This window comes from Hylaeus anthracinus, unplaced genomic scaffold (assembly GCF_026225885.1).
Source record: "Hylaeus anthracinus isolate JK02 unplaced genomic scaffold, UHH_iyHylAnth1.0_haploid 11997, whole genome shotgun sequence".
In the NCBI taxonomy this organism is placed as follows: Eukaryota; Metazoa; Arthropoda; class Insecta; order Hymenoptera; family Colletidae; genus Hylaeus; species Hylaeus anthracinus.
This window is the reverse complement of record NW_026534344.1, coordinates 9,782,638-9,795,763: the sequence shown is the minus strand read 5'-3', so window position 1 is coordinate 9,795,763 and position 13,126 is coordinate 9,782,638. Positions and strand designations below refer to the sequence as shown.

The window sequence follows — 13,126 nt, the reverse complement described above, 5'->3', positions numbered from 1 at the left end:
TCAGCGTCGATAAATAACAGGAAGGAAACGAATACTTCCCTCGCGAAAAGTACTTATGAAATTGACGCTTACCGTCGATGTTACATACATATTGTCTGCCTGTAATAGGTACCTGCTGGTGTATCTGTCGCTATCTGTATTCTACTACCCCTATCCGCCACGAACAGCCCCCAATCCCTCGTGGCTCGTAGTATATTCATGAATCATCGATTTAATTGGCTAAAGTTCCAATTAACAGTCACATGTAAGCGGTATCATGCGAGACTCAAACAAGAGAATCTGCTTGATATTAACTGGGGCTGCCAGGTACAAGTCGTGCCCTTTGGTTAAGATATTCGTCGAATCAATTTGACATTGAAGAATTTTAGAAGTGAATTATTTCGAAATTGTAGCATCAAGATTGAACTTTTCTGTGATCGAACAATTTTAGAATTGAAACATTTAAAGAATTAAGGATTTCAGGATGTATTTTAGTAAGCAGGTTTCTTGAATGTTTATTATGTATTTGTATATTATAGGGAATTATACCCCCATTGGTAACCAGTGAACCCTGCCATGAGCTTGGCGATTGGCAGCCAGTTGACACAAGCACAATTATCTTGAAATGATTCAAAGTATCGTTCGAACCCTGAAAAACCTAACTGCGATGTTGATGTCACGTCAGAGTATCTTACCCACAGAACGCGACTTACATTTGAAAGCCTCGGTTAGTATCAATAAAGGGCCTGAGCCATGAAAGTCCCAAATATCTTAAATAAAAGAGTAAATAAAGAACTCGGTGCTTCATGGATCCTCGACAGCCCATGAGCTCGATGTCGAGCCCAGAGCAACACGATCAACAGACAGCGACACCACATACATTAACAGTCGACTAACTTTGCCGCGAGGAAGAGTGTAAATGCCCGGAATACTATGAATCTCTCCATTCGCCGCCGAGACGATTTCATAGAAGTCTCTAATGGGGTTCCCGGTTTCTGTTAGAGGTTTTACTTCGTTTCGGCCATGAAACACTATTTCATAGTAACATTTCTAGGCTTTAAAACTTGCAAAAGTATATTATTAGGAACATCAATCTGAAGATTAGAATCTTCATAAGAATGTTTTGGTAAAAGTAGTAAAAACAAGAAGTTTATTTTATATCAATGTTCCGACACCTCAGTTTGGATCCAAATATAAATTTGTATTATAATGCCAAATTTGTAAAGGAATGAACGAGTTTTATTTATGAGTCTGTGAGGTTGTATAACTTGACTATAACACCTAGTGTACCAGGCTTGTATTTGTTCATTTTTTACATTCATTTAATTCTTGTTTTAGATTACTTTGCATTAGCTCTATTCATATTTCTCTCATTAGAGACGTCAGTAGTCTGTTAGTATCCATTGGCCCAACTATAGCTCGGGTACCTCGGGATTGCTAAACCCGTACTGTAGCTACAATCAAACATACAATAGCTACAGCCCCTGAGGGCATTCGTAAAGGAACTAAGATAATGTTTAAATTTCTAAAATAGAAGAAAAGTAATAGGATTACAATAATTTTTTTTGTGTATTGAATGAACAACCGTCAGGTGTTGAAACTTTATGTATAGTTTGCATCTGAGTAATTTTTACTTCATTACAGCATTTTAGGAATAAAACATTTTAGGATTAAAACACTTCAAAATATTATACTATTAACAAAAAAATACTATTTTAAAATTGAATTATTTCGAAATTGAAGCATTCTATGAATGAAGAATTTTAATAAAGCATTACATGGTTCAAGATTTGTAGCATTGAATCGTCTTAATAAAATATTTCAGGATGCATTTTAGGGTTCAAACATTCTTTGATTGGAACGCATTAGCAGATATATTCGAATATTGAAGTATTTTAGAATTGAAGCATTTCAACATGTTGGCATGAACTATTGCAGCAATGAAGAATTATGACGTTCAGTTGTTTTATCATTGAAACATATTAACATTGAAGAATTTAAAATTAAAATAAAATTAAAATAATTTTCGTGAATTTATTAATGTTATGAAGAAATATTTTAGGGATAGGTTATTTGAAAAAGCTGATGTAGTTATCCACAACAAGCAACATTATTATTTCCTCCCACGCTTCTCCCAGGACGGTAAACATTGCCTTAAATGAATTATAACCGTCTTAACTCAGATGCAAACTTTCCGCGAATGAGTAATATAAATATTTCCATACAATTATAACCACTCTCACAGTTATAACGAGAAGTAGTAGCATATAAGAGCACTCACGTGTCTCGTGTAATGGTTTCAATAATATAGCAATTAAATTGTGAAGTTATCTTTTTTCAAGATAAGATCAAATTCAGTGAGTCGAAACATTGATATAAACAAATATTATACTTTCATAAAACAAAATATATAATGTTTGACGAAGCAACACCACCAGTTCCTTTGAATAATAAAAAGTAAAAAATTCATCATATCATTAAAAACAAAACTGAAAATAGTGTTTTCAAAGAAACGAAGATGCTTTTAAAGAAGGAACTTTCTTCTTTTCCATGCAAATACTGGAAGATCACTCGACGAAGACTGCACAGCTTTGCGGGAAATCGTTTGGTAGGAATAGGATGATACAAAAAGCTTCGGTCTTTCGTCGAGTCGCTGGCATTTACACTGCTTTATCGAAGTCTTCGCAGCGTTGATTCTTTGAATCCGTTGCGACAGGAATTTTCTAGCGATTAAAAGAGTAGAAATGAACAAAATTGTAGACGTTGGTCGTAGCAAAGGTGTACAAAGATTTTCGAGCAGAAACGCGGCGTTTTTTTTTTGTTGTTGGAATTATCCGATGCGTATCGGTGAGAGAATCGACTCGAAACGCGACGACAGTCGCAAAGAAAAAGCACACAACCACTTACCTCGCCTCGTAATTAATTGTTATGTGTCTGTCTGTACTTTTTGGTGGTATTACCCTGTCTTTCTTCCTGAAGTTGGTCCCAGCCAGTGATTTTCAATTTTTTGGTGGTCACGAAAAATCGATAAACGAGTGAAGCGTCGACGTGAACGGACTGAAAGCTAAAACAAAATAAAAAAAGTAAAACATAAAAAATATATACAAAAGAAGAAAAATACCGTTCGAACAACCACCGAGAAATGAAAACACGAAATGGACAACACCACAACGACAAATTAACAACAACAAGTACTATATCGCTCCTACGAACAACAGTAAGAACAACAAGTACAACATCAATAACAACAGTAACAACAATATAGACAAAAGGTTTCTAAAAAAAGCTTTTGTTTAACCCCCACTGTTCTCTTCGGTACGGTAAGCTACAACTTTTACTGCTGCACTTGGTACCACTTCTTTTCTCAACTTTATTCTATCATACTTCTACAGTAAGTCCTCGTTAAAAGACCGGATTTTTACCTCGATAAAAGTCTCGGAGCCGTTTAGTAGCGAGCAAACGAAAAATATTATATTTTTCGTTAGAACTTTGTGATAATAATATCAGTAGACTGGTGACGTTCTTCTGATGAGCATACATATGTCGAGACATGACCTAACTCACTATTTTTAATAATATCTAATTGAAAGACTTTATGTACAATAATTCGTATATTTGTCCACCAATAAGAATACAAATATTTATATTTAGGTATAGAAATGAATTCTGTGCCTTTATATTTGATAGTCTATAACCATAATTTAAGCAAAAATATTTACCCTCCTTTATATTACGTTAAATTACCAGCCTTCTAAGTTCTTAACCTGATATTCGTTATAATGAATCTACGTACAAACAAGTCTCAACCTGATGGTCATTAAAAGTTACATATGAATAAAAAGTTCAGTAACCCAGAAATTTTACTTATTGCTGTCCTTATAACAGGTTACAATTGTACTTAACAATTACTATATGTAAAAATTATTTTTCTATTATTTTTTTTGTATTCGTCACTCTAGTTTAAATGGAAATATACACCTGCGATTTTGTTACATTCAAATATTAAGATTACTCTGAAATTTCATTTTACAACTATACATGCTCCCTTGGAATGTGTGGGTGTGATTGAGGGAAGATTAAAAGTTATAAGGTTTTTCTTTATAAATAAATGGTAAATTTACCTCAGATAAGCACAGAATTAATTTCTACACTTAATCATTTTGTAATTATATTTTGAAATTTACGTATTTGTAATTATATTCTGATGAAAATAAGTCCAAACACTACTCAATTCGAATTATTTTTAATTATGCGCAATTAAAGGTTTTCAGAAACCTTCATGGAGAAAATTTCGTCAATCTGTTGATAATACTCCGATGTGATACGAGATTAATTAATTTATTTACCTGTCTAATTTAGTTCGCTTGAAAAATTTCACCAATCCACTGATAAACCTCTCACGGAGATATAATAAAGAAAAATTTTAAATTATTACTTTCCACTAACGATTTAGACGACAATACTCGTCGACCCCTTCATGCAGAGAATATTGTCCTTTTTTTCAATCCATGCTAGGAAATTATGTCACAAGTGTAATGAAATATCAAAAATCAAATTTGTTAAAAACTGCAATTTAACTTATTACGTCGCATTGAAGTACAATCCAAGTTGTTCCTTTATTATTGTACTGAAAACTTGTGCTGAATATGGTTACAAGGAATAATACGAAATAATCCAAAGAAAATACACACTGTATATATATATATATATATATATATATATATATATATATATATATATATTGTAATTATTATTATTAATATTATATATATCGTAATAACTAGACTGCGAATTTTATGCATGTATGACGTATGAAAAACATACAACCAAATAAACGTAACGTGCGTTTTACAATTACTATAATAAAATCGTTATTTCATTTTGCATAAGTGCATATACCTTTTGGTTACATTTAGCATGTGTTTATTATATTAGTTCATATCATAAATGCATAAAATCGGCAGTCTACTAATAACAACATAAATTGACTGAAACTGGACAGTATCGAGAAAGATATCTTGAGCACGAAGGGGTCGAAAGTGTCCGAGTGGAATGCCTTCGAAGAATTACTATACTTTTTCTGTCGAGGTCGAGGATCATAATCACTCCCCGACACACAGGTTCTAATCTTAATTCTCTGCCATTTGTCCCTGCGCGCAGAATTGAATTTCTCTGATTGTAACTTACTTTTGACAAGGACATATTTCTGGAAAAATTTACGATTTACTTTTATGTAAAGCAATAAGATGGGAAACGTCTGAATGGAATAGTTCATTTTCTGCGCGCAGCACAGTATCCAAATTTTTGCATATTCAATACAGCATGGAACTTCTCTTTTCTCTCTCTCTATCTATCTATCTATCTATCTTTCTCTCTCCACCTGTATCGACCCCGTTCCTCGAACTCAAACACCATTTTCAGAGTATACGAATTACATGACATTATATGATATACCGAGCGAAAATCGTTTCCAACGAAACAATTATTTCTGGGACGATCTTCACGCCCGCGCATGCCTATCTGCTTGCAAACTATTTCATGGCAGCATGACGAGTTTTATGTTTCATGTATGATAAATAGAGTACGTGTCGTTTGGGAAATGTAGCGACGCATGGCTTGCTCGTTCGATGGAAACGCATTCGTCGAGGCTTCTGACAAGTTACGGTGATCGTTGATAAGGAAAGCGAAGGATGTACGACGGGAGGAAAGCCTCAGAAGTCTCGAATTGAATATTCCAGAAGATTTTCAGCGTCTGAACGATCAGTGTACAGAATGGCGAATTTTGTGTCAAGTAGCAAGTGTTAAGTGTAATCGTAAGTTGCATGGGATTTGTTTAGAATAAAACGTACAATTACGTTGTGGAATTGAGTATTTAGATTATCAGATTCAAGGCTCGTGGACGAACACATCAACTCGATGTTTGTTGGAAGTGGGAAAGATTTATCGCGGAAAGTTATTTTGTTGGATTACGCGTCCAATTGCGATGTCTGAAAAAAACATCTGGGTCTACTTCCCTACTGTTTCTTTTTTTCAAATTACAATTGTTTCTTTTATTGTTTTCGTTGAAATACATGTTCATGACAGTTCACTTGTGTAATTTCTAGTAGGAAGATTATTGACTTTAGCAAAAAAGTCATATATAACTAACTAACTATAACTAACTAAGTCAAATATAACTCGCCATGATTAACAAATGTCATTTGAAAAGCATGATTTCACAACGATCTTTTTAATCCAAAGTCACACTAAGGTCGTAGTATAACGGAATCATTGAAATCGCATCGATGGCGTCTAAATAACTATCAAATTAAAAATACATGATTCCATTTAAAAGGATCATAGCTTTACTTTTGGTTAAGGAAAATTTTCGTATGCTATCCTTCAAATCAATATTTCTTTTGTACTGACGTTTTTGTCAAACTCTCGGAACTGACTGTGACGCATCCTGCATACACCATACAACTTAAGTAATTTTGATTTCATTTAACTTGAGGGATATTTACACATATGTATATATTTCCTCTTATATCAAAGTTACTATTACTTACAGTCACGATATCTTTTAGAATGAAAAATATACCGTATTAAAGTGAGGCGACATATTTGTATGTTAAAATCGATGTATAGATAAAAATTGCTTTAGATTGTATATTTTTGTATATCGTAGAATAATACGATTTAATACAATCCTATTATATTATGTATATATTTATATATACACGTATATTTTATTATACAATGATTATATATTTGATGAAATATATTTATATATACAAGTACATATATATTTAATTATACAATGATATATACAGGGTGTCCCAAAAATGTTAGAGGTCCTTGAAAGAGGTGGTTCGGGAGGTGATTTGAAACAACTTTTTCTTCTGCAAAAATGTCGGATGGGGCTTCGTTAAGAAGATATTAATAAAAAAAACCCGACCAATCAGAGCGCGCGAATACCGTTGGAGCGGCCGCGGTAGCGAAGAGCTACGCGCTGAGCGGCCGCGTCAATATCCTTCGATGCACGTCGAGTCACTTGTTCACGTACGAGAGCGGCTACCTAGCGCGTAGCCATCGCTATCGCGACCGCTCCAACAGTATACGCGCGCTCTGATTGGTCAGTGTTTTCCGTTAATATCTCCTCAACGAAGCCTCGGACAACAATTTCGCTAAGGAAACAGTTGTTTCAAATCACCCCCTGAACCACCCTTTTCAAGGACCTCTAACATTTTTGGGACACCCTGTATATGTGTGTGTATATGTATAATATGTGTATATAATTACAGCAGAAACCAATCCGATTTAAAATTTGTCCCTCCAGAGTTTAAACGTTCGTTGAAGAAGAACCCGGATAGAAGAACGAAAAGTCAGAAAAATGTTTAGTTGAATTTTGTTCAATTTTGCGATAACTCTAATTTACATTGGCCCGCTTCGTACAGACTCGAGGTTCGATCTTCGTCCACGAGGGTAGTCCACGATTCCGCATGCAAAGAGGTACCCAAGAAGTACTGAAAGCTCCAAGAGTACCGAAAGAATCTAATCTGTCTCTAAAATTGAACGAATCCACGTGAAACGGGTGGAAAATTGTCGCGAAACTGGTCGCTCGGATAACCTACATGGAAACAAAAATCGGCTGTTATTCTTTTCAGCGGGCGTCACCAGCGGCAGCGACTCGCAAAATTGAACACGTGAGTAAAGTTAAGCCACCCCCCCCCCTCCAAAAAAAAAAGAAAAACAAAAGAAAAAAAGAAAGAAACAACAACTGCAGCAACAACGGCAAAAGATAAGGAACCACAGCGAGAAAGGGAAAGGAACGGCGAGAGTTGAGAAAACGAATCAAGGCGTTCGAATAAAAAGACAAGCATCGACCGACGACGGGAACGAGGTGCTAGAAAAATCGAGTCGAATCGGAGGAAGCCTTGGAGAACGATGGAAAGAAATGAAAGATGCGTCGTCGTCGGACCGTTCATCTTTCGTAAATTATTGACAAAATAACTGGGAGAAGATCCTGGTGGTTCGGACTCCGGAAAATGGAGAAAATTTCATTGATAACGAAGTGGTTCTACTCGGTCCGGATAGATCGGGGAACGCGACGTGATCATGGTTCCTTTCGCAGCTCCGACTCACGTTTCAGGTCTTCGAGAGGGGAATACGATCGAGTTTTCCTCGACCTCTCGCAAATGGACGAAGGCTGGCCACGGAAACCGCGAACCTGCGCGGACGTTCTCGTTGATTCTCACGGTTCTCGGGAACAGTAACGATAATCGCGAACGAAGAACGATCAAAGAGAAAAACGTAGACTCATACGGATAGACGGGACTCTTTCAATTAAAGAACGCAACGTTAGGACGGAGAGCAATTAGCTGGGTTCAAAGTTGCCACAGATTATTAACGAGTGTGAAGTAGGATAATTTTGTTCCTGAGACGTTATCGGCGTATAGTACTGTGCAAGAGGCTTGGGTCACTATGGCACATTACACTTTTTATTTACACTTTTATTTGTATCGTTAAAGAAAGCGTATGCATTTTGATTTAATTCATATATTTATTTCACCAATATTATTGTAGAGTCCATTGCCTGGAATTAAACAAAAATTACATAAATTCAAGGGAGAATTTAATATTTTGATTGTTTTTTGGTTCTACCAAAAGTGGGACACGTGGCAACTCTGACGAAAGTCATTGCATCTTTTCTAACGCGTTTGTTACTGAGAGGGGATAAGAAAAAATGTCGATAGCGCACTAGGAGAATGAATACGTCTTGCCTTCAAAGTCATTGCGTAATAGTAACACAACGATCATGTCAAAAACAGCCGAGCTACATCCTCCATTAATTCCTAGCAGGGGGTCACAGCTCCTCGGGCGCCGCTACAGCGACAAACTGAACCGCTACGCGCACGACTTAAAGCTGTGAGACCCCTATCCTGTTAAGACTGCTTATAAGGTTCCTTCGATAAGAGGAGCAAGTAAAACAGAAGCTTCTTCATTCATATAGCTAATTTGCAAAGTTTTCTGATTTTGTCTCTTTTATAAAAACAGGAACGAAGCGCCGTTATAACAATTTGCTTGTATAAATTTAATAGTACTTTACTTTTAGTCGAGGAATATTTATATACTCATGGAATAATGTGAATTGGAATGGAATTCTGAGACGTGAATCAGTGGAACATGAAATAGAGATGAAATAGTGACGTAATTATGTCTGTGTATTATTTAGTTACGTTTGAGACACGTAACCACTCTGTATAAACCTATTTTTTGACATTAGGCTGTTTATACATACCACAGGCGTTAGCGAGTCGTCAATTATGCTTCTATGCATATGATTTGATATTTCGACGAAAGCAACGCTTATACATTCTCCCGACGCGCCATTACTACCGTTGCCACGCGAGAAGAATGAATCCGACATGGTAACATACATGTACACTTGACTTGGTGGTTGTGTATTATTAAATTACGCGTCTGTGGGACAAAACAACGAGCCTATCAATAGACGATGCTCTTCGTAGCTCGAACGCGACAATTCTTGTGTTCATTCTCCTCCCATGCCAACAGTAGCGATCGTAACTGCAAACTATGTGTCTTCGGTTGGATATCACCGTTTCCCTAAGAGCGCGCAGTCTATTCGTACTAATCTACGAGAAAGAACCATCGCGATTCCCTTCAAAGAAAAGCGACGGACCGTCGACGAAATCCTCGCCTTCCTTTGTCCATTTTTTATGAGTTCACGCGGAGGAAACGAGGAAGAGAAATAAACGACGTGTGTACAAAAGAGAACGAAATAACCGTGAATCGCGTAAACGTGCTAATTCGCAATTTGCTCGCTGGGAAAACCAGTAGGATCCTATTCGACGAAGGCAGCGCGTAGGGTGTTCCTCGTTTTGTCCCTTCTCTCCGTGAAGAAGCGTGGGATATAAATAAATAAATGAATAAATAATAAATAAATAGATAAATAAATAAATGCGTGTATAAATGTATATCGACGTTTACTTTATAAACTAACACGTATGCTGGCTCGACGACGCGGGGCGCGCGATCCGTCAACGAAGCCGGCGACGAGAATCTCGACTTCCATCGAGATCGAGGCTTAAATTGTAAACTCGCCGAACTGTTTCCACCTTGGTTGAGCCCCGGTCGAAATTCGTTCGACCAAGAAACTCCAATTTGCCGCTCGGATGCATTCTAATTTCCTTCGGATCGTCTTCGTTCGCGCAGTTCCCTTTCCTTCCACGGACGCGACACCGAGCGGGCTGTACTTAGATTAAGCACAAGGGGAAATGACGAAAATCGGTATGATTTTTACGCTTCGATGGGTTCCCGTTGGACACCCGCAAAAATCACCCATGGATCGCGCGACCGGATCCCGCGCTCCGCGCGTGACGCACATTCGTACGCTTCTATCTATAAATCATCCGACAATTCTAACCCGTCAAATAACCGCGGATTAATCTTTTATCTTGACGTTTTCAAATTTTTGTGTACAATTGTTATATACAACATGTAATATATGCATTTGTTGAAAAATGTCTTTAAGACCAGTAGGTAGGTTTAGTGCTAAATAACATATTTTTTTCAATCTGTAGAAATGATAACTCATTAAATAATTGACCGATTGGTTCTAAATTTTATGAAAAATTGGAATGATATCATTGTTTAAAGCAGAGCTGCAAATTCTTAATTACCATTACGTAATGATTACTTTCACCAAGTAATTAAATAATTGCCATTACAATTACGCTGTCGCATGTAACGATATTTGCAATTACTTAATTACTACCTGTAATTCAATGACTTTTTAATAACTACTTATAACTGTCCAGAAAGTAATCAAAAGGCGTATCAAATTTAAAGTAGTTAAAAATACCTAAAAGTTATAATTACTATTTAATGTACTTTAGATTTGGGATACCTTTTAATTACTTTCTGGTTAGTTATAAGCAACTATAATAAGTAATTGAATTACTCAGTAACTAAGATACAAAAGTAATCATTACTTTACAGCTCTGGTTTAAAGTATGTTTTTTTAAATAAGTTACGCAATGGTGAAAATTGATAGTTTTTCTTTAATCACTCCTTGGAAAATCAATGTAGTATAACCGGATGACTTCTGGATGGAATTGTACATACATCTCGTGCTGTAAATAATATCATTTCTCCTTCACGTTCGCTCGATTACGACCAACCACCGCCGATTAAACACGAACATAACTCGAGGGTAAAAGAACGTAAGAAAGTGAGTGAGAGCGAGAAAGTGCGAGAGAAAGAATTCATCCTTTGTTCTTTCGCGTCCGTGTTCTTCTCTGTCGAGTCGAGATTAATAAAATAATAGAGGAGCGAGGTACGTTAGCGGCAAATCTTCGTCGAAGACGGCAACGAACGTTTTCGAGCAGGTAACGCACGGTACGAAACGAGAAAACGAGGCAGCACGGCGCTTCCCCGCTTTCAAGTGACAATTTCTCAACCCCGGTTTCGAGTAACGCGTTTTATCCAAAAAGATTATATTAGATAGAGTAGGCAAGTCGAAGAAGTGTAACGCGACCAGAAAAAGAAGAAGATTGAGTGCACGCTTGTGTCACGTTAAGAAACTTTGATGGAAGAGAATACAAATTGAAGAGAAATGTCACGCTAATAAGCTCTGGTCAGCGTCAGATGGATTATAAGGGAGGAACCCGGTTTAGGACGCTGAAAATGAGGCATTTTTTTCAGAATAGAACTTGCTGAAAATTTGATATGCTATAAAAACCGATATTATTAACCATTAAAAAAGAAAAAATTATTATTGACCGCCACATTACTGAGGTATAATTCATTGAAATCTGAAACTGCACATAAAAAAGTTGCCCAGTAACAGTCGGCGTTGTTGCTGCAATAATTTCTTGAGTATTACGAAAATGTATTGATATATTATGCAGATATGTAAGAGCAATAAAGTTGTTCTTTTACGAAAGTTTCCAATTGGCGATTTTCGATTTCTGAATGTGATTATCTCGAAACAACTAACTTACACACAAAAAAAACAAAAGATTTTCTTGTTTATTATATAAATACATAACCGATAAACTGATTATTTTTTAAAAATTTGTAAAAAAAATGCCTTATTACCAGCGTTCTGAATCGAAGTTCCTCCTTAATTCCTATGACTTCCCCTAAGCAAGTAAATTCTGATTTAAAATTCTGATGCGTATGCAAACATAGACAGAAACAGAGATATTCCCTCGATTTGTTCTATCTGTGTTCTCCACAGCGACTCCTATGACTTCTCTACTCTATCTACTGGGTGTTCTAAAAATCTTTGAGTTCCTTGAAAGAGGTGGTTCGGGAGGTGATTTGAAACAACTTGTTTCTTAGCGAAAATGTTGTTCGTGGTTTCGTTAAGGAGATATTAACAAAAGTCCGAACAATCAGAGCGCGAGTACGCCGCGGCGCCGGTGGAGCGCCCGCAGTAGAATAGGGTACGCGATGGACAGGCACAGTAGCTTAGGCTACGCGCTGGACAGCCGCAGTAGCATAGGCTACGTGCTAGACAGCCGCGCTCTGATTGATCGAGGTTTACTGTTAACCCTTTGCACTCGAGAGGTGACTCTTGGTCAGCATTAAGTTTCACGCAGCAAATCTACAATACTTAATGTTTCTTTAGGTTTAATTTCTTTGGAACTCGAACTATCGATAAAATGATTGTCGGCGAGGTAAAGGTTACCTTATTCTCAAATCTAGATAGCTTAGAATACATGGCAATAGAATGGTACGAAACATCTCGAGTTGCTGGTAGATACCAGAAAAGAAAGTCTCGAGTGCAAAAGGTTAACGAACTCCGCAAGTAGAATTGACGAGAAATGGTTAGCCATGAATGAGTTGTATCGTGCCCCAGACAATATTAACCCCTTGCACTCGAGAGGTGACTCTCGGTCAGCATTAGGTTTCACGCAGCAAATCTACAATACCTAATGTTTCTTTAGGTTTAATTTCTTTGGAGCTCGATCTATCGATAAAATGATTGTCGGCGAGGTAAAGGTTACCTTATTCTTAAATCTAGATAGCTTAGAATTCATGGCAATAGAATGCTAAGAAACATCTCGAGTTGCTGACAGATACCAGAAGAAAGACCTCAAGTGCAAAGGATTAATATCTCCTTAACGAAACCTCGGAC

General features: G+C 36.8%; 1 protein-coding gene across 2 annotated transcripts in view; it reads left to right on the top strand.

Annotated features, from left to right (window-relative positions):
* LOC128889495 (neuronal synaptobrevin-like) overlaps positions 1 to 13,126 on the top strand; it is a 39,573-nt gene that overhangs the window by 18,653 nt on the left and 7,794 nt on the right. Inside the window, exon 5 of one of the 2 annotated variants that reach the window (XM_054147173.1) lies at positions 7,626 to 7,735. The exons of the other annotated variant lie outside the window; for it this stretch is intronic. Coding sequence (XP_054003148.1) covers positions 7,626 to 7,660 — 35 coding nt within the window. The 3' untranslated portion in view covers positions 7,661 to 7,735. Of the gene's footprint in view, positions 1 to 7,625; positions 7,736 to 13,126 lie in introns of those variants that run through there. 2 annotated transcript variants of the gene reach the window in all.